The sequence below is a fragment of the Octopus bimaculoides genome, chromosome 26 (genome assembly GCF_001194135.2).
Source record: "Octopus bimaculoides isolate UCB-OBI-ISO-001 chromosome 26, ASM119413v2, whole genome shotgun sequence".
Taxonomy (NCBI): Eukaryota; Metazoa; Mollusca; class Cephalopoda; order Octopoda; family Octopodidae; genus Octopus; species Octopus bimaculoides.
The window spans coordinates 12,714,794-12,734,721 of NC_069006.1; the positions used below are offsets into that span (position 1 = coordinate 12,714,794).

General features: G+C 36.7%; 1 protein-coding gene across 3 annotated transcripts in view; it reads left to right on the forward strand.

Moving 5' to 3' along the window:
• LOC106880530 (uncharacterized) overlaps positions 1 to 19,928 on the forward strand; it is a 164,572-nt gene that overhangs the window by 134,384 nt on the left and 10,260 nt on the right. For 2 of the 3 annotated variants that reach the window (XM_014930507.2, XM_014930506.2), the window contains exons 6-10: positions 566 to 632; positions 1,204 to 1,315; positions 2,133 to 2,168; positions 5,495 to 5,656; positions 10,557 to 11,245. In XM_014930507.2, coding sequence (XP_014785993.1) covers positions 566 to 632; positions 1,204 to 1,315; positions 2,133 to 2,168; positions 5,495 to 5,656; positions 10,557 to 11,245 — 1,066 coding nt within the window. The remainder of the gene's footprint in view (positions 1 to 565; positions 633 to 1,203; positions 1,316 to 2,132; positions 2,169 to 5,494; positions 5,657 to 10,556; positions 11,246 to 19,928) is intronic. The other variant, XM_014930508.2, reaches the window with a different exon arrangement.

The following is a 19,928-nucleotide window of genomic DNA, read 5'->3' on the forward strand; positions in this document are numbered from 1 at the left end:
TGTTTATTGAGCGAAAACACCTAAAAGTTCCACGAGGCTCCGGCAGGGGATGGTGGCGAACCCTGCTGTACTCTTTCACCACAACTTTCTCTCACTCTTACTTCCTGTTTCTGTTGTGCCTGTAATTCAAAGGGTCAGCCTTGTCACACTGTGTCACGCTGAATATCCCCGAGAACTACGTTAAGGGTACACGTGTCTGTGGAGTGCTCAGCCACTTGCACGTTGATTTCACAAGCAGGCTGTTCCGTTGATCGGATCAACTGGAACCCTCGACGGAGTGCCAACAACAACATGTATGTGTGTTTGTATTGCTATATGTATGTGTTAGAATATGGTTGTCTGTGTATATTGTATGTGTGTGTGTGTGTCTTTTGATATATGGGTGTGTTTGTGTACTGGTGTTTGTATGTATGTCTTATTTGTGTTACACTCTGTATTACCACACATCATACAGAATCCCGTCTGTATGTGTATATCTCACACATCCTATCTAATATCTATGTTTGTGTCACATACACACACGTATATCCTATACAATCTAACAATATGTCCTCCCTATTTCCAGATGCTGTTGAGAACCTCAGAGAAAATGTTGACAATCTTCACTTAAAGAGTCCACCTTCCAATGTCAAGTAAGTAACTCTGTTAAATTCACTCATACTCGTCGATGTCACATCTCTAACACTTCACAACACTTACACATTGGTACTCACCCACACCTATAACCTTGTACCTGTACCCCCATGCCCATAACACTTGTACGCTTGTGTCCACTATATCCTTTACATGTGCACTCTTGTCCCCACAGCACATGTACTCCTACACTTAATACACAACATCTATATTTTCAAACCCACTGCAACTGTACTCCCGTAACCACATCACCTTTTCTTCTTTATCCACAACACCTGTACTCCTACAATAATATATACCTGTACCCAAACATCCACAACCCACAACACTTGTATTCTTGTATCCGCTACACTTGTACTCACATTCCACAGTAATTTATACGAAATATCCAATCACAACTTAACGAAACCAAACTAAAATTCTGAATAAATCTCGTCTCAACTCCCCATACACACACACACACACCTCTCTTCACTCTCCTACAACATGCCTGGTGAGGCCATGTTTACCAGTGTTTTATTGTTTTTTTTCATTGATATTGTTTGTTTTATATTTGCTATCCTTCTCCAGAGTTCGTCATAGCGGTCAACTTGAGGACAACGGTGACTTTAGTGACTTCTATGTGCTCCCACCTACTGCAAACGTTGCTGAACAGAAACTGCTACAAGAGTATCAGGACGAGGTATGTCACTTATTTCTGTCTGTCGGCAATAATGGTAAGGAGTAATTTTAGGATCAAATGGAATATGGAGCAAAATACTTTATAGTTTCTAGTCTGTTCTATCTCTGTTGTGGGTTCAACTTCTGCCTCTTTCCCCTCTTTCTGGAATCCATGAACTGCTTCCTGTAAATATCCTTCAGGGTCAATTCAGTTGACACTTCTCTATCAAAATTGACCTTGTATCTTGTTAAAAATAAATCCACATTAACAACGTTGATTTGAGAGTCCAAGCGTACAACTTTCAATGTATATAATGGGACAATTGTTCTTATGGCTAGATATCCTTCTTACCGTTAACCATTCTAGTGTGAGGTAGAATGACAGAACTTGCTGCCAGGAACAACAGATAATGACTGTTGTAAGGTTTGAACTTGCGATAGTGTCCTCAGCAGTTCAGAATTGTAACTTCACCATCATTCTACCCTGTAGGTTTCTATCTCTTGACCATTCCCGATATTTTGGTCAAATGTTCTCACATGGTTCATATGGATCAACACAATGTAGACTTTATCTTTAATGTTCCAGAAATAAAACCTCGATAGATTATTAAATTTTTTTTTTATAGTTTTCTCTTTTTTTTTCCACTTTGATAGGTATGTAGATTGATGAGATACAAACCAACAAATTATTAATTTGCCTATTATCTTTTTTTAGCATCGTTGACAAGCGTGCAGATTGTCTTTTGAGTTTGTAAAAGAAAGCAGATTTATCCAGTCTTGTTTTTGTTTTATTTTTGCTAATCTGTCTTTTCTGAGGATAATATTTCATGTTTCTTCAGGAACTTGCACAGTTAATCCAAGAACAAGAACATAAGGTATGTTTCAGTTCTTTCAACAGTTTCCTTTATTCTTTCAACACTTGGGAGATTAAATGATTGACTGAGACAGTTAACACATTTATACCTGTGACAGCTTGTCCATATACTAACAGGTTATTTTATGGAACCATCTGTAGTTAAAAGAAGGTTTAGAGGAAATTAAAACAAAGAACTAAGATATTGTTGAAAATCTGGTGCAAGGGAATTCTAATGGATCTGCCTCTAACAATGTGCCAGTACTACTACTACTACTACTACTAATAATAATAATAATAATAATGATGATAATAATTCTAATTTTTTGTTCAAGCCAGCAATTTTAGGGAAGATGCCATGTTTATTACATCAACCCCTGTGCTCAATGGGTACTTATTTTATTGACCCCAAAAGAAAAGTAAACTTCAGCTGAATTTGAACTCAGAGCATAAAGAGCTAAAAGAAATGCCTCTAAGCATTTTGTCCAACATGCTAATGATTCTGCCAGTTCACCACTTTAATGATTTTAAACTTTGACCCAAGGTCAGCAATTTGGGAGAAGCTTGTAAGTTGATTGCATCAACCCCTAGTGCTCAACTGGTACTTATTTTATCAGCTCCAAAAGAAAAGCAAAGAAGGCCTCAGTGAAATTTTAACTGAGTATGTGCTCAGCATTTTGTCCAACATGCTAACAATTATGTCAGCTCACTGCCTTATTCATAATAATAATAATAATTAGGATAGTAAAAATGGAAATGATCCCTATAGTAATAGGTGTTTTAGGTATGATTTTAAAAAAACAGACAAATACATAAAAACTTCAGGATGTTATATAAAATTGCACTGCTAGATGCTGCACACATCTTAGCTAGAGCACTTTCAAAGCAGTGAAAATAGCAGCACGAAAACAAACTACAGCACATACCCAAGGCACATAGAGTTGCACTCAGCAGTGTAGTGAAAGCACACAAAGTGAGACAACTGAATGATGATATTCACTTTTAGTATAGACACATGTCTTGAAATTTTTGGAGAGAGGGTGTTAGGCAAGTTCATCAGCTCCAGTGCTTGACTGGTACTTATTTCATCAACCTCAAAAGGATGAAAGGTAAAGTGATCCTCAGCAGCATTTGAACTCTGAAATTAAAGATGGATAAAATGCTGCAAAGTATTTTGTCCAGTGTAATAACGATTCTGTTAGCTTTACTTATCTTATTCCTTTCCGAGGTTACCGTGGTTTTTTCGTAGGTTTTTCTTTCCACGGATAACCCTAGACAGTGTTTTAGTTTCTCCCTCTTTTGGGAATTTCAGTTGTTAAAACAATACATTGTTATCTTTTGTGTACACATCACAAAACATTTTCGATCCCCATTGATTGGTTTTGAAAAGAAAAGTTCGACATTGTATTGTCCCCTCTGCGTTTGGCCCTTCATGGCTTAAAGAAACCTATCTTATTCCTTTCTGCTATAGGCACTAGGCTTAACATTTTGGAGATGGGGTTAAGTCAATTACATTAACCCCAGTGCTTCACTTGTACTGATTTTAGCAACCACCAAAAGGATGAAAGGTTAAAATCAACCTTGGCAGAATTTGAACTCAGAATGTAAAGATGGATGAAATACTGCTAAGCATTTTGCCCAGCGTGACAAAAATTCTACCAGCTTGCTGTCCTTATCTTATTAATAATAATAAGAATATTAAATGATGATTGATTAGTTAAGACTTTATCCAAATTTGAAAGGTTTTAAAGGAAATATGGCTGAAGCCTGATTTGGGAGCTGCCTAAGCTGTTCCCCTAACAGGGTTCCAGTGGGTTTTATAAATTTGAAAAAAATCTCATTTTTGAAGATTTTTTAAAACTAATTTTGTTAAACAAACAAAAATGTGATGAAATATTACAAGTTTTGGTAAGTTTCTCTGTTTTATATTTGTGTTACCATAGTGAGAAGGGATTCTTGCTAGGACATGCCTCCTTATTTTCAACAGTTAACCACTCGACCATGAAATGAGAACAAAATCAATCAAGCAAAGAAGTGTCAGTTAGGTCATAACACATAAAAGTTTAAACTCTTGACCCTATGATCAGTCTGACCGCAGCAGTTGTATTTTGTAAATTAGAGAAGTGTTTTCTGGAACAAAACTCAAGTGTTGCCTATCATATGACATAACTTTAGAAGTGTACTTTTGTCACCATGGAAATATAAGTGATCATATAATAATCATAATTCCACTGTTATCAAATTTCTTGGTATTTATACAAGTAATGAAATGAATACTAATTTTCAAAAGAAAAATATTCCATCCCTCCATTTTCACAACCCACTACTCCTGGGAGGATTGTGGGGGGAAGTCCTCAGGCACCTTCTCTATGGGGAACTCTCGGAAGCAACTGTCATGACACTTTCCTGTTGGATTCCAAAACATGACCAACTGTCACGATGAATATTATCTAACCATTTTGTTCATGGTCTGCCCCTAGATCTGCCAGTTGGCTTGGCTTGAAGAACCTATCTTGTAATTCTTTTCTGCAAAACTCTAACCAAATGTCTGTAGTGCTGGAACTGGGACCTGTCAATGTGGAGAAGTAACAGCTCGACCTGGTGAGGCTCTCTGATCTCCAAGCTATGCACCTTGTTGAGTAATATTTTTCTAGTGATCCTTTGCAGAAACCCCATTTCAGCCACTTGTATTTACGATTATATTCTTTGCCATTATCCAACATTAATGTCATCAAGTGAGGATTGACATGAAACCAAATTGAAGATAGCAAGTTTCACTTTTATTTTTTTACCAATCTTTCCTCTTCTCAGAATTTAATATTTATTACTTTAAAATAAAATTAAATGGAACAAATTTCTCATTTGTATATTTATAAGTATGTTACTTTTTTTCTACATTTTATCAACATAATCACAATCTGTGCCATTGTAAACTTTTTGCTGCAAAATCTGAACTCTTCCCATAATTACTACCACTTCCTCTCTCCTCCTCCTCCTCGTGATTCTTTCCCTCTCACTGTGTGTCTATGGCATCAAGCCTAGAATGTGCACTCATAGGACACCTCTTTCATTAACTCTTTGTGTATTTTTCTTTTACTCTTTCCCCCCTCTCTTTATACAATGTGTAACTGGAGAAATCACCCAACTATTATTATATTTACTGTTTGTGTATTATGGGGAAGGCGGGGAGATGGGAGTTTGTTTAATTTTACAAATGAATAAATGATTGATTCCTTGATTTCAGAATCACTTGTGAATACTGTCGTCTTCAGTGACATTTAGAGGAAACCGATCTATAAAAGCCAAACTATTTAAAATCTCTTCTTCTTGACCTTTTTATTTTTGCAGAGAACAAAAGCAATAGTCGACCAAAGAAAACTGCGTGAAATCGAATTACATGATGCCAGGCTTGCAGAAATCATTCAAGAACAGGAGAAGATTAAATCCCGGAGAGTGCGTGGCCGACGGGAAAGGGCAGCCGATGAAAGACAGGCAAACAAAGACAGTCAGGTAAATTTTAAGACTAACATATTGCTATAAATATTTTTAAGATGTACCTTTGTTTTCAGCATTTATCTTCAGTTGTTTCGTCTTTCTTCTCCAAAACATATGACTTTATTTTTTTAATTTTTATTTATTTGTTTTATCTTATTTTGTTATTTTTTGTTAATATCTATTTTTCTAACAGAATGACAGAATTTTCACTGACTTTCAGTTTTCAGGGCTTTGATTTTTCATATGAAAATCTGGATTTATTTTCAATAGGTGGAGTAAAGAGCAAGGCTAGGTTGTGCTTACCAGCAATTCAGAAAGTTAGGTAATTGGCTAAATCAAGGGACCTTTTTCCTCTAAAAAGCATAGTCACTAAAAGATTTGTCCCTGTCAGATTGTCTTGTCTTAATTTTCCCCCTGCAACCCAATAGATTATGCCACACATGCTCACAACATTACTGAAGTTTATGTCTGTTTTCCATTTCGGCAACATAAGAATTCTTCTGCTATTTCAAATATACACTGTTGCCATTTCTCTACCAATATTTCTCAGACATCTACTTCATTTTTTGTTTTTAATGAAGACTTTCCAAACCATTATTTTATTTCTTATTTTGGAATCAATGTCTTTAATAAAACCATCTATGAGAATACTAGCTAAAGGGTGAGGGGTTCCCACTAAAGTTTTGTTATTTAATTTTTTTCTATTCCTTAATTTTTGTTGGGGTTTTTTTTCTGTGTTTATTTCTAGGACATTCTACACAGATTTGGTTTAGATGTCTCCAACTGTTTGATGACTGTTGTTTAATATTTAGTCATATCATACAGTACTGTACTAGTTCTCTCAGTCAGTAGTAGTGATTGCCTCCATGACTGTTTAGCTATACTGTACTATGTAAGAGAAGGTAACTCCATACAAATCCTGCATCATAATAGCTACTGTTGCACCCAGTTAATATAAGTTTGAAGGTGGGAGAGTGGGACTGGCTCTGCATAAATTATGCCCACTATAATAATATTATGCAAGTTGTTAAGCAAATCAAGACATGAACACCATCACACATCATATGTCCAATGGTGATAGGGTAAGGAGCAACGGGGACAGGTAGCAGATGTTACTGGAAGTCTTCAGTTTTGACCCTGCACTCAGGTAGCCATAGGGTGATGGTCAAGTAGCTGTGTCTTGCTGAATCTAGATTTGTGGAAGCAACAAGAGAGAGTCCATAGTACTGTACTAAACTAGTTCTCTCTGTCTGTAGTAGTATTTGTGTCTGAAACTATTTAGTTATGCAGAACAGTACTTTATTGTACTAGTTCTTTCTGTAGTAATGACAGTATCTGTGACTATTTTGTTGTACAGTACTGTACTAGCTCTGTCTTTGTCCGTCATCCATCTCTCTAGTTAAGATGATGTAGAGACAAACATTAGTTCACAGAACCAGTTCATATCAGTGTGGTCCTAACACAGATGTCTCCAGGCTTAGCAGACACGCAAATACAAATGTCAACTGAAGAAAGAAACTGCTAGAAGTAGACCTAGTAAAAAAAATTTTCTTCTTCTTACCTCAACTGATCTCAAGATATTTCCTTCAGTTTGTTTTCACCTCACAAAATGTCGTTAGTTTAATTTATTGGCCTTGGATTATGTCAAGATGATAATTTCAAAAAAGGATGTAATGGTGCTATACCATGATTATTTATGATTAGAAATTTTAAGATCTATGTAATGAGTTAGAGAAAGAAAAAATATATATATATATTCTATGCATTTTCATTGCTCTTTGATTTAAAACACCAACTCCTAATCCTGTCATGATTTATCTAGAAGTGATTTTCTCTCTTACAATAACTAGCTGCCTGAGCTCACCACATATTATTATTATTTTTGTTACAACTTACTCAGAAAAGGAAATAGCAGCACACCTTGGACATTTTACCAGTTGTTGAAGATTGATAGGATTGTTGTGGGGGGAGGAGTGCTGAAACAGCCACAAGTCCTCAGTTATTTCAGTGGCAAGACACATCAAGATATTACATTGTTTTCAAACTAGAGATGATCTGCTGTGATTGTTTACAGCAAAGAGTGGACAGCACTAAAGTCATCCACAGACTGGAGGTGATGGTGGTCATGTTGAATCATGCTAGAGATCTGTCTGTCTGTGTGTCTCACCCAATGTTTGTTCTTTGTGTTCCTGATATTGTTTCATATTGGATGTATTGATAATGTTTTGATATAAGTTTTTATACGTTGGTTGATATGGTTTTCATTATGAGTTTGTTTGATATGGTTTTATGTATTTATTTGGTATGTTTTTTAATATATATATATTTGTTTGATACGTTTTATATATTTGTTTGATATATATTTTTATGCTGTTTGATATGTTGCTATATTGTCTGATATGGGAGACCATATTCTATTGAATGTCTCCTTTTAACCAGTTTTCAGTGCTGTTGTTATTGTTGTGACTGTTTTGTGTTGCTACTCCAAGTTTAGAAGCAAACATTGTCATCTGTTTCTAAATACACACAGATACATTCCATCTTTTGCATCTCCTAAATATATATGTTGATCTAGTAACTCCTTAAAATATCAATCAGCCTGTTTATATTGCCTGTGTGTGTGTATATATATATGTGTGTGTGTGTGTGTGTGTGTGTATGAGTTAGTCGTAGATTGTTTACATCAAGAGTGGAGAGTATCTGCAATACCAGGAGTGAATTACAAATGCATAACAGTCCCTGTGAGGGTGGGGTATATCTGGTTGTAACACCTGAATTGAAAAAAAATGTGTTTGTTCTTTGGACATAAGTAAATTTAACCCTTTTGGTATGAAACCTTCTCAGAGACTGCCCTTGGTTTTATGACACAGAATTCTTGTTTTAAAGGAATCTAAATTAAAATCTTTCATTAAAATTTCATGTTAATTTTGTGCTGAACATTGACTTAATAAGACAGTTATTTCACTAAATTCTTTGATATTTAACAAAATTAAAACAAAGCAAAGGCAGTGTATATTTCAACAGAAATATGGTAACAAAAGGGTTAACATTCAGTCTTAAATTCACTCACAAAGTTTTGGTCGGCCTAGGGTTACAGAAGATAATGCTTGCTCAATGTGCCATGCAGTGGGACTGAACCCAAAGCCACATGATTGGAAAGCAAACTTCTTAACCACACTATGACGTCTGCACCAATTTCTTAACATCAAAGCATGCCTGCACATAGTTTTACTACAAAAGATGTCCTGGTGAATAACCTTATCACCTGTTGAAATAACTGTGTTAATTTGATTTGATCTCCTTCAATTTTCATGTAACCATTACCAGACATTCTCTCTCTCTCTCTCTCTAAAGATATTGTGTATTATCTGGTCTAGATTTAAGTCTTAAACTGTATTGTCATGCCTAAAATGTCATAGGTTAAACCTGTAACATTGGCAGCTGTGAGTAATATTTGTATTTCAGGTATCCCGAGTTAGGGCAGGATATGAAAATATCTGAAGATCTCTAATTTTTTTTCGTTTTTTAAAATCTCTTTTGGATCTTTATTTCACCATCTTGTTATATATTCTCCAAGAACATCTCCCTTTATAAAACTAGATGATATCTATTTAGTTCTATTTTTTGCAATGTGACAGTTGAACATGGCTGTTTAGATGCTGACAATTTGGCATGGACGACTGAACGCTCAGCCTGTTTTGGTGACAGTACTTTTTAGTGCTGGAGGCAAACACACGCATGCATGTGAAGAAATATACACACAGACAGAAGGAAAGAGAAAGACAGAGAGATTACAATTTAATTGAACATGAATGACATAAACCCTTTCCCTCATTTTATACATAAAGAAATATATTCAGAGAGAGAGAGAAAGAAGAAAGGAGTGAGAGGATGAAAGAAACATTAACCCTTTAGCATTTAAACTGGTAATATTCAGCTTAAATATTCCCCTTGTTATATGTTCAAACCAGCCAAATCTGGCCTCTTGTACTCACTCGACAATGTCATTCTAAAAATAAACAATCACTTCATCAAAGTCTTGAAGCTGTGAGATAATGGCTGATTAATTCAAAACAATGTGAAATGTGAATAAATAGATGTCACATTTGACAGAGTAATTTGAATGCTTTAGGGTTAAAACATTGGATGTCAAATAAGCCAGCGTTGTATCAGAAATGCCATATAGGCAGCACAAAGACAGCTGTACCAAAATGTCTCCTGCTCTTTATTTCATTCTAGTTTAGTTAACAACCAAATTGTTAAGACAACCAAACATCTGCAAAATGATACTGTTTTTTTTTTTTTTTTTTTTTTTCCTGTCCTCTTAAAAGCTGATCTGAAAGTAGACTTAAGTAGACTGTAATGAACTCCCCCACCCCCACCTTCTTGACAGTTCTTTGTAGAACAAGATGGCTGTGTTTTCTGTTATATTGGCAGGAAAGATTTTCTTCATTATTCATGGGGTGCACGCATAACAGCGAGAATCCAAACAATAATGCATCCTATTCATTCTCAGTAGATTCAGGCAGATTTGAACATGAATATCTGATCCCTGTTGTTTTTCTTCAGCAGAGACCAACATCTCCCTTTAGATAATGTTTCTTCATAGTATGCATGATTCACCAGTACAGGGCAACTTTGAGACACCGTGGTGTTTCAATGACCACATATTGCCTAAAGAGAAGTGATGTTTTCAGGTGACAAAGCACAACTGCAATCAGGTATTCACACTCAAATCTGCCAGAATGTAATAAGAATGGATAGATAAGAGATAATAGGTTGTTGTTTTCTTTATTATTTTATTTATTCTTTTATGTGGATAAATTTCTAGCTTCATTTTACTAAACCTGTTGAATGCAACACAAGCTGTTTAAGGTAACCCCTTCATTACACCTGAGCTTCTGGCTAATTGCAGATTAATGGCCATAGGAATCGGCCACAAAGCATGACAGAGGTCACAAACCAATCATCTTCATCACCCGATGCTGGGCTACCAGTCCAGGCACAGCATGGCAGTGCTGCTTCACACATTTCCAATTCCATAAGCTCAACTTCTCAACAGTCCAAGGACCACCACCATCAAGTACAACGAACTGTATCACTAGGAAATACTTCTGCATGCAGGAAGACTGCATCAAAACCTTCTCACTCCCACATCTCTCATTCCATGAAAGGGAAACCATCCGATAGGTCAAACAATAGCGACCACCATGCCTCTTACAGGAATGGTCGACAGACAATGGGTGTTATCCCAAATGGTGCTCAGAATGGTAATGATAGAGGCTCTGCATGTCACTATGGCAATGGAAGCCAGCCTGCCATGAACAGACGGAGACCTCCTCCTGGCCCTGCCCGCTTACCAAGCGCCAGGGATAGTCTAAATAACACAGAAGCACATAACGTGGAGCATTGGTTGACAGGTTGCCCCGTGGAGTACAGTCCAAAGAACGGTCATTCACAGAAGTCTCCTTCACGTGAATGGGAAGCTGAGCTGATGGGTGATCATTTATCAGAAGTGAGCTCTAGGGGCAGCACGGATTTAAGGTTGCCCTCTCCTTCTCCACCTGATAGTTCCCACAGTGAACATGACCCTTCATCACTTAGGTACGTAAGAACTACTACTGAGTGTCTTTCTGCTGCTACATTACATCTCTCCCTCATTAGCCCGCTCTCTTCCTCTCTCTCTCTCTCCCCTTACTCACTCTCCTCTTCCTCTCTCCCTCCCTCCCTCCCTTACTGGCCCACTCTTCTTTTATTCCTCTCTCTCACTCACTAGTCTTCTTTTCCTCTATCTGTCTCCCTCCCTCACCCTCTCTTCATCCCTCTCTAACCTGTTCTTGCTTCTCTCTCACTCCCTCTCTTTCTCTCTCCCTTTTTGGCCTGCTCTCACTTGCTCCCTCTTTCTATCTCCCTTACTGGCCTGCTCGCTCTCGTTCCCTCTCTCACTCTCCTTCCCTCCCTTTTATATATTTGTCCCTTTCTCTCTCACTTTTCTCTCCTTCTTCTATTCCTTGCACTCAATCTCCCTGGCCCTCTTTACTCCTTCCTTTATTATTTCTCATACTCCTCCCCTGCTTTCTCATCTATAAATTTTCCAAGATGCAATTAACTCATATGCACATTAATACACTCTCTCTCTCTCTCTCACCTCCCCCTTACACAGCATCCTTTCCATTCCTTCCCTCTCACCTATACTCCTCTTTATCTCCCCAGCTTTCTGCCTCTCTCTCTCTATCCAGATAACATTCCCAACTGAATTACCAAAATATATCCTTACTCTCCCCTTTAAACCAGCAATATACCTTTTATTACTTGCCTCTACCCTGAGAGTAGCTCCCGTATTCTACACTTTCAATTTTTGGCCTGTTTTGCTGGGATTTGGACTCCTCAATAATTTTTAGATCTCCCTACCATATAGTTTTTTTATACAATTCCTAATAATATTTAATTATGGGATCTATTAAAACTTCAAATGACTATGGGAGTTAAAGGGTCCACGGGCAAAAAAAAAACGGTCGAGAACCACTGCACTGGATAGACTGATGTTGTTTGAGTTATGTACCTTGTCAAGGGGTTACAACGTAACTTGTGCAGTTGTAATGTTTCAACACCTGACGACGGGGTTCTCATCATTATTGTTTTAACACCCACTTCTGTTTGATTGCATGGGTGAAATGGAATTATTCAAGGCAAATTTTCTATGGCTGGATACCCTTCCTGCCATCAACTGTCACTTTTTCCCCAGCAGGGTAATATTTCCCTATGGTCAGAAATGTTTGCATAGAAGATTGGAAACAAAAGACACTGCTTTTATGATGGCAATGCTTGTTCAATTATCATGCAATGTCAAAACAAAAGAGACAAACAGACATACCTTACACAATAGGCTTCTTTCAGTTTCTGGCTACCAAATCACTCACAAAGCATTGGAGTAGACTAATGTCTTAAAGCTACATTTATCTGTTTGGGTTCTCCTTGAAGCCAATATTTCCAAAATTTAACACACACACACACACACACACACACACACTGACACATTGTAACCTTTCACCTTTCATGTCATCTCGTTCTACTCATCATGTGACCTTCTCAAAAGAGAATTTATTAAAAAATATTTCTGCAGGTTTTATTTGGGTGGGGGGTGAGTTATTTTGTGTTATAGGAGGATAGCAGCAAGTGGTATACATAAGCCCCACCTCCACTAACCTCTAGGATGTTACTCCACCACCATCTTACTGAACTTTTCCTTTCTCTCTCTCTCTCTCCTCCCAATTCCTTTGAATATTTTATCAAAAAACATTCCCTACCCCTTGCAAAACTATCCTTAATGTTCCCCACCACCACCATTTCTGGTGATGGTGTCTTATAACCAACAAATCCATCACATTTTTTTCTTCTTTAACAATCCTAAATGATACTATTTCAAACCCATTGTTTTCCCAGCATCCCCGCTCTCCCCAGCCCCTCTCTCTCTCTCCATCTCCTGCTGCTTTTTTCTGCTTCGCTTCATCATTTGTTTGTAAATCTGCAATGTTTTAGTTCAAACCTTGGCTGTAACACCGCTTTTATTAACTGCAATTTTCTTTCTATTAACACCCTTTTATTTATCTATCTTTTTTTTTTTTTTTTGTTATCTTTTGTTAATTCTGCTTTCCAGCACTTTTTATTTATTTTTTCTGTGTTGAGAGGATTTTTTTTTAATATATTCTTAAGTTGATTGAGGTCAAGACATCCAGCCTTGTTTAAGATGTCTGTTGGTACAGATTCACTTCAATTATTAAGCTAGTGTATTTGAGAAAGGCATGAAGCATGACAACATTCTATTTTCATTCCTTTCTTCTTTGAAATCAAACGCCACCAGGCCTGGTCAGAATGAAAGTACTTATCATATGATGAGTGTTGTAATTTTGTTTGAAGCATTGTGTTAGATGACTGCAGCAATGTCATTTGACTATTAAACATCAATAAGATCAAGAACAAAGATAACAAACTGTTACCTCAAAAATGTTCAATGGTTCTAATATTTCGGGCAAAATACTTCTTTTCAAAGATTTAAGAGAACTGGTGGGAATAATAAATTTCTGTTTAAGTTGACATGTCAGGCTTGTATAAGAGTAATTCAAATACGTTTATTCTCGCTCTCTCTCATAAAAATTTTGTAAAAGGGTATATTACCCAAAATATCTGAGCCATTAGATATTTTTAAGGTAATAATTCAATATCTTTGTTCTTATTCTTATTGATGTTTTATCTTCTAACAATGTTTTTATATATTATATCTATTTTAATTTAGATATTTGAAAACCTGGCATTGGTTGTGTGAAGGAGTTAACCACCTTTCACATGTAGTGGCTTCTTCCTCTTCTGTGCTCTGTTTTTACTCAAGAGACCTGAAAAATTAACTAAATATGTAGAAACCACTTTGTTGTACCTGCATACATCTAAATAGACTGTGGTACTACATACACTTTGACAGATTGTGGTACCAACATACATCTAAGTAGACTATGGTACCAACATACGTCTAAGTAGACTGTGGTACCAACATGCATCTAAGTAGACTGTGGTACCAACATACATCTAAGTAGACCATGGTACCAACATACATCTAAGTAGACTATGGTACCAACATACGTCTAAGTAGACCATGGTACCAACATACATCTAAGTAGACTGTGGTACCAACATACATCTAAGTAGACTGTGGTACCAACACAATTCTAAGTAGACTGTGGTACCAATATGCATCTAAGTAGACTAAGCAGTTTAAAAGCTAAATATTAGTGCTTGGCCTAGTGCAGCTCCACTGAAACCCTGTGAGACCCAAACTCTTCAGCCATATTCTTCCCTCTTCCCATACCAAACCCTTACATTTAGAAGGTGCATAGTTTAGTGACTAATGTGTTACACTCACAATTGTGAGATTGTGGTTTCAGTTCCTGGATCAGGCAGTGCATTGCGTTCTTGAACAAGGTGCTTCATTTCACTTTGCTCCATTCCACTCAACTGAAAATGAGTTCCAACAATAACTAGGAAGTTAACCTTGCAATGAACTAGTGTCCCTTTCAGTGGAGGTGTTTTGTAATTTCTGTCACCCTTATGCCATGGAAACCGAAATTCTTGGATATATGATAGACTCTTAGGTCAACTCTTATCTTTGAATTCATCATCCTTGTTTAATGTCCTCTTTTCTTTGCCCACATGGGTCAAATGGAATTTGTTGAGGTGGATTTTCTATGGCCAGATGCCCTTTGTGTTGCTAACCCTTGCCTGTTTCCAAGTAGGATAATATTTCCTTATGACCAGACAGGTCTTGGAAGATTGCAAAGGACATCATTTGCATGATGGTGACACTCGCTTACAACTGTCGTTCAGTGTCAAGGCCTAGAGACAGTAAAACACATACACACATACACGCACACACACATACACACAAAAGACTTCTTTCGGTTTCTCTCAGGAGGCTTTGGTTAGCTCAGGGCCATAATAGAAGATATTTTCCCAAGTTGCTGCACAGTGGGACTGATTCTGAAACCATATGGTTGGGAAGCAAACTTCTTATCACACTCCTGCACCTGTGTTATGTTCAGTGAAACTCGGTCACCTCATTATCAATTCATTTCATTCTGCTTCCATCTCCTCGGCTGAAGATAGGGACAGCTGATGGATGCAGGGTAGGTAACTCTGACAGACTGATGTCCCATTCAGTGAGAAGTTTCTCATCGCAGTTGTTTTAACACCAAGAAAATATAAGGTCAAACCGGATGTGGTTGTAGTTTCAAAACCAATGTACCCTTTAATTCTTTTGCTGTGGGTGCAAACGGTAATTTGCTTGTTTGCAAATTTCATCTTGGGAACCTTGTATGCACATCATTTTCCTTTGTGCAGTAACTGTAAAATGTGTGGACATGCACAAGTGTACAGTTTAAAAAAAAAAAACACTACTTAGATTTTTTTTCCTTTCGTTGTTTTGTTTTTTAAATCTAGTATTTATTCCATTGAGCTCTTTTGCTGAACTGCCAAATCACAAGGATGTAAACAAACCAACACCAGTTGTCAAGAGGTGGTGGATGACAAACAATGACACACACACATATGCATATACATACATACATACATACACATGATGGACTTTCAGTTTCCATCTTCCAAATTCACTCAGGTTTTGGTTGGCCTGGGTCTATTGTAGAAAACACTTGCCAAAAGTGCCACACAGCCATACCTGCACCTATTAATGTATTATGACAGATTTCTATTAAATTTGTTGCACTTGTCAGAGGTAAAAAAACTGACAATCCATGATGGTACCTTACTTATCCAAAGCAGCATGGAAACTCAGAATATGTCAAACTGATTTACCTCCCTTGTTGCTATGGTTCCAAATTTTGGAGAATACGTTGTACATTTTGTTAACTTCCATTTTCATCAACTGCAACTGTTTCCTTCAGTTGGATAAATTAACCATAAGTTGAACCTTGTTTATCACCTGAGCTTGTTAAGGCTAACAGAATAATGTACCTTTGCTCTGACTAAGGTTAACAATATAAATACCTTAGCTTTCCTACACCCTCAACAAATGAGAATTGAACCCATAACCTTAATGGTAATGGTAGTGAAGCACCTTGCACTCATCATCATCATCAACCCCTTGACATTGCTGTCTTAAATCTAGGACTGATAGGACCAGTTACCCAGTTTCCATGGCCTTTAAGGGACCACTATGACAATGTTTTCCCTGAATGGGATATCAGTGCATTGCATTTACAGTTGAGTGGACTGGACCAATGTAAAATGAGGTGTTTGCTAAAGAACAAAACACATCACCCAATCTGGGAATTGAAACCACAATTTTGGAGTCATGACTGTAACACAACAACCACTAGGGCTTGTACTTTCACCTTACCTTCACAAACACAGTAAAGTTACTCTTACTTTGCTGATAGATTCCTTATATGGTCTGAACATATTGTTTAGTTTGTTTCAATGGACTAATATGGAATCTTCTTGAATTTTAAAGAACAGAGCCATCTAAATTAGTGCTCCACAACCGTTTTTCATTTACGGTACACTTATATTCTGTTCAAAATTCATATAACTAAAAGTATATTCAGGTCACATTGCAGCATAGCTAGCATCACCCCATGGCACACCAGTGTGCCACAGCATACTGGTTGTGGAGCACTGATCTAAATTATTCTTTTCTTTTTTATTCAACAAACCCTGATTTGTTGTGATATTTTTGATTGTCATTTTTGGCAATTAAGGAAATAATTTAAACATATAGGCGCAGGAGTGGTTGTGTGGCAAGTAGCTTGTTTACCAACCACATGGTTCTGGGTTCAGTCCCACTGCGTGGCACCTTGGGCAAGTGTCTTCTACTATAGCCTCGGGCCGACCAAAACCTTGTGAGTGGATTTGGTAGACGGAAACTGAAAGAAGCCCGTCATATATATATATACATATGTGTGTGTCTATGTTTGTTCCCCCAACATCACTTGACAACCGATGCTGGTGTATTTACATCCCCATAACTTAGTGGTTCGGCAAAAGAGATCGATAGAATAAGTATTAGGCTTACAAAAAATAAATCCTGAGGTCAATTTGCTCGACTAAAGGCGGTGCTCCAGCATAGCCGCAGTCAAATGCCTGAAACAAGTAAGTAAAGAAAGAATTAACCATACCAAAGCTAACTGAATCTTAGATTCTTAGATTGGGTTATTACAGTAATTAGTAATTCCTGTAGAGTTTTTTTTTTTTAATGTTATTTCATCATAGTAAATACATAATTATCTGCCATTTCAGCGCTTACTAATTTCATCACCCCACCACCATCCTAGCAATTACATCACAAGCAAAAACATCATCAGTGAATTTATCATCAACATGCTTTGTGTCTGTAGAGTAAATACAGTTCTTAACATTTAGTTTTTATTTACAGAGTAAATGCATCGTGTCCATGTTGAATTAACAAATGCAAAAGAAATTCAAAGACAAAATCATTATCGATGTCCCATTCTGGCCTGGGTTGCACAGTTTGACAGGATCTGGCAAGCCGCAGAGCTATGTTGTGCTCTGGTGTCAGCATTGGCATGGTTTCTATGACTGGATGCCCTTCTTAACACCAACTATTTTACAGTATATGCTGGGTGCTTCTTTTGGTGCCACTGGCACCAGTGAGGTCACTTGCAAGACAAGAAAAGGAAAAAGCCCCCTTGGCTAAATATGATCTAGAGACAAGCACAAATGTCTTTCCATGGTGATAATATATTACTTTGGTGCATTATATATGAGTGAACGGGTGTAACTGATAAGATGAGATGGAAGTGATTATCTTTTTCTCAAAAACTCTCACCCACCCACCCATCTATAATGTGGGGTAACCACTTGTGCTTGTCCTTCTATCATACTTTAACCTCTCAATGCCTGGCATAAAGCCACCTCTCTCCCTCTTAAATACTTTTCCCATTTAACCATTAAATTTAATCAATATATACATGGAAAAACAAATCAAATTAACTTTAAAAATAGAATCACAAACCTAAATGCAGTGAAAAGTTGTTTTAAATTGAAAGAAATGGGAAAAAATATTCTAAAAATATAAATTATGAGAGTTAAACCTCCTAAATATTCCCAATTTGTTTTTATATTTATTTTCTATGCTAGCATGAGTTAGCAGATTAGCATGGTTTTACAAACAGATGTCAGCTTCTCTTGCTAACCATCACCTGATTTTTGAAGTATGGGTCTTCTTATTCCACATGTTTTTGAAGACAAAAAGACATTATATGATTTGTTGACTTGGAGAAAATCATAGCAACTTCACTGCTTTCAGCTGCTCTATTTTCAGAGTACAGATATAAGCGAACATGGGGGCACACACACACAAACATATATATGCATATATACCTACAAGCTTCTTACAACTTCTGTCTACCAAATCCAAGTATCTTCTACTATAGCCAGAGGCTATAGAAGATACCTACCCAAGGTGCCATGCAATGGGACTGAACCTGAAACTAAGTGGCTGAGAAGCAAGCTTCTTAGCTGCACTACCATTGTATCTCCTTTTGTGATGTGGAATCAGTATACTGATTTATTATTACTTGGTTTAACAAATCGTTCCTATTTCAAGATTTTTTTTAAAAACAATTGCAAATCACAGAATGAGATGTTATTGTCTTTGAATGTCTCTGTTTTCCATTGTTAATGAAACATATTTATTTACTCTGTAAATAATGGTTAGTAGCATATCTACTCTGTGGATTTAAAGTTTGTTGATAAATTTTATTAATGAGGTATTTGTCATAATGATATATTTATTAATGATTGTAATGGACTTATGATGTAATTACCTTCTAATTTAATGGCCCATGATAAATTTACTGCAAAACTTGTAACACTTTGCATTTCTAACAAATTATTTTAACTGATCTGGTTTTTTTAAATGGTTTTTATTTTAATTATTTTTGTTTCACTTTTGTATAATGTTTACTGGCAAAAAAAGATCTTGTTTTATGAATTATGTTTTAAAATATCAGCTGTGTTTAAAATGTTCATGTATTAGAGAGACCATTCTACAAATCTGAACCAATATCATGTCTCTAATACACTCTGTTATGTTAGGAATTTCTATTTATAAACTTTGTGCAAACTTACTTTTGTTTTACACACATTGTAGTGATGTCATTGTGCACACATTGTGATGACAGTGTACACATTGTGATGACATTGTACACATATTGTGATGATACTGTACATATATTGTGATGAAATTGTACATGAGGGCCTCATTGTACACAAATTTTGATGACCTCATGTTGCACACACAATGATGTCATCCTTTATTCAAGTCAAAATTTTGCTGTTCTACAAAGTATTTTTTTCTTCTACTTATTGCATTTAAATGTTCTTTCTAATTATTTCTCAGCGAAGACGCCCTTACACATATACACTTCTTAACACACTACATACTTACTATACTACGGTGATGTGGGACACACTGTCCATTAAACTTATATACAAGTAATGTGTGTGTCCACATAGTTGCTGCACATACATATATAGGCAAATTTGTACATCATGACAGCCCTCTATCCAATTGCCTTATAATACAGATGACTATGTAATATAGTTACCAGAGGCATGTAACGTAAGCTGCTGAATGTGTGTAACGCAAGCAGCAAAATGTGTGTATGATGTAAGCAGCAGAATGTGTGTGTAACGCAAGCAGCAGGACGTGTGTGTAACGCAAGCAGCAGGACGTGTGTGTAACGCAAGCAGCAGGACG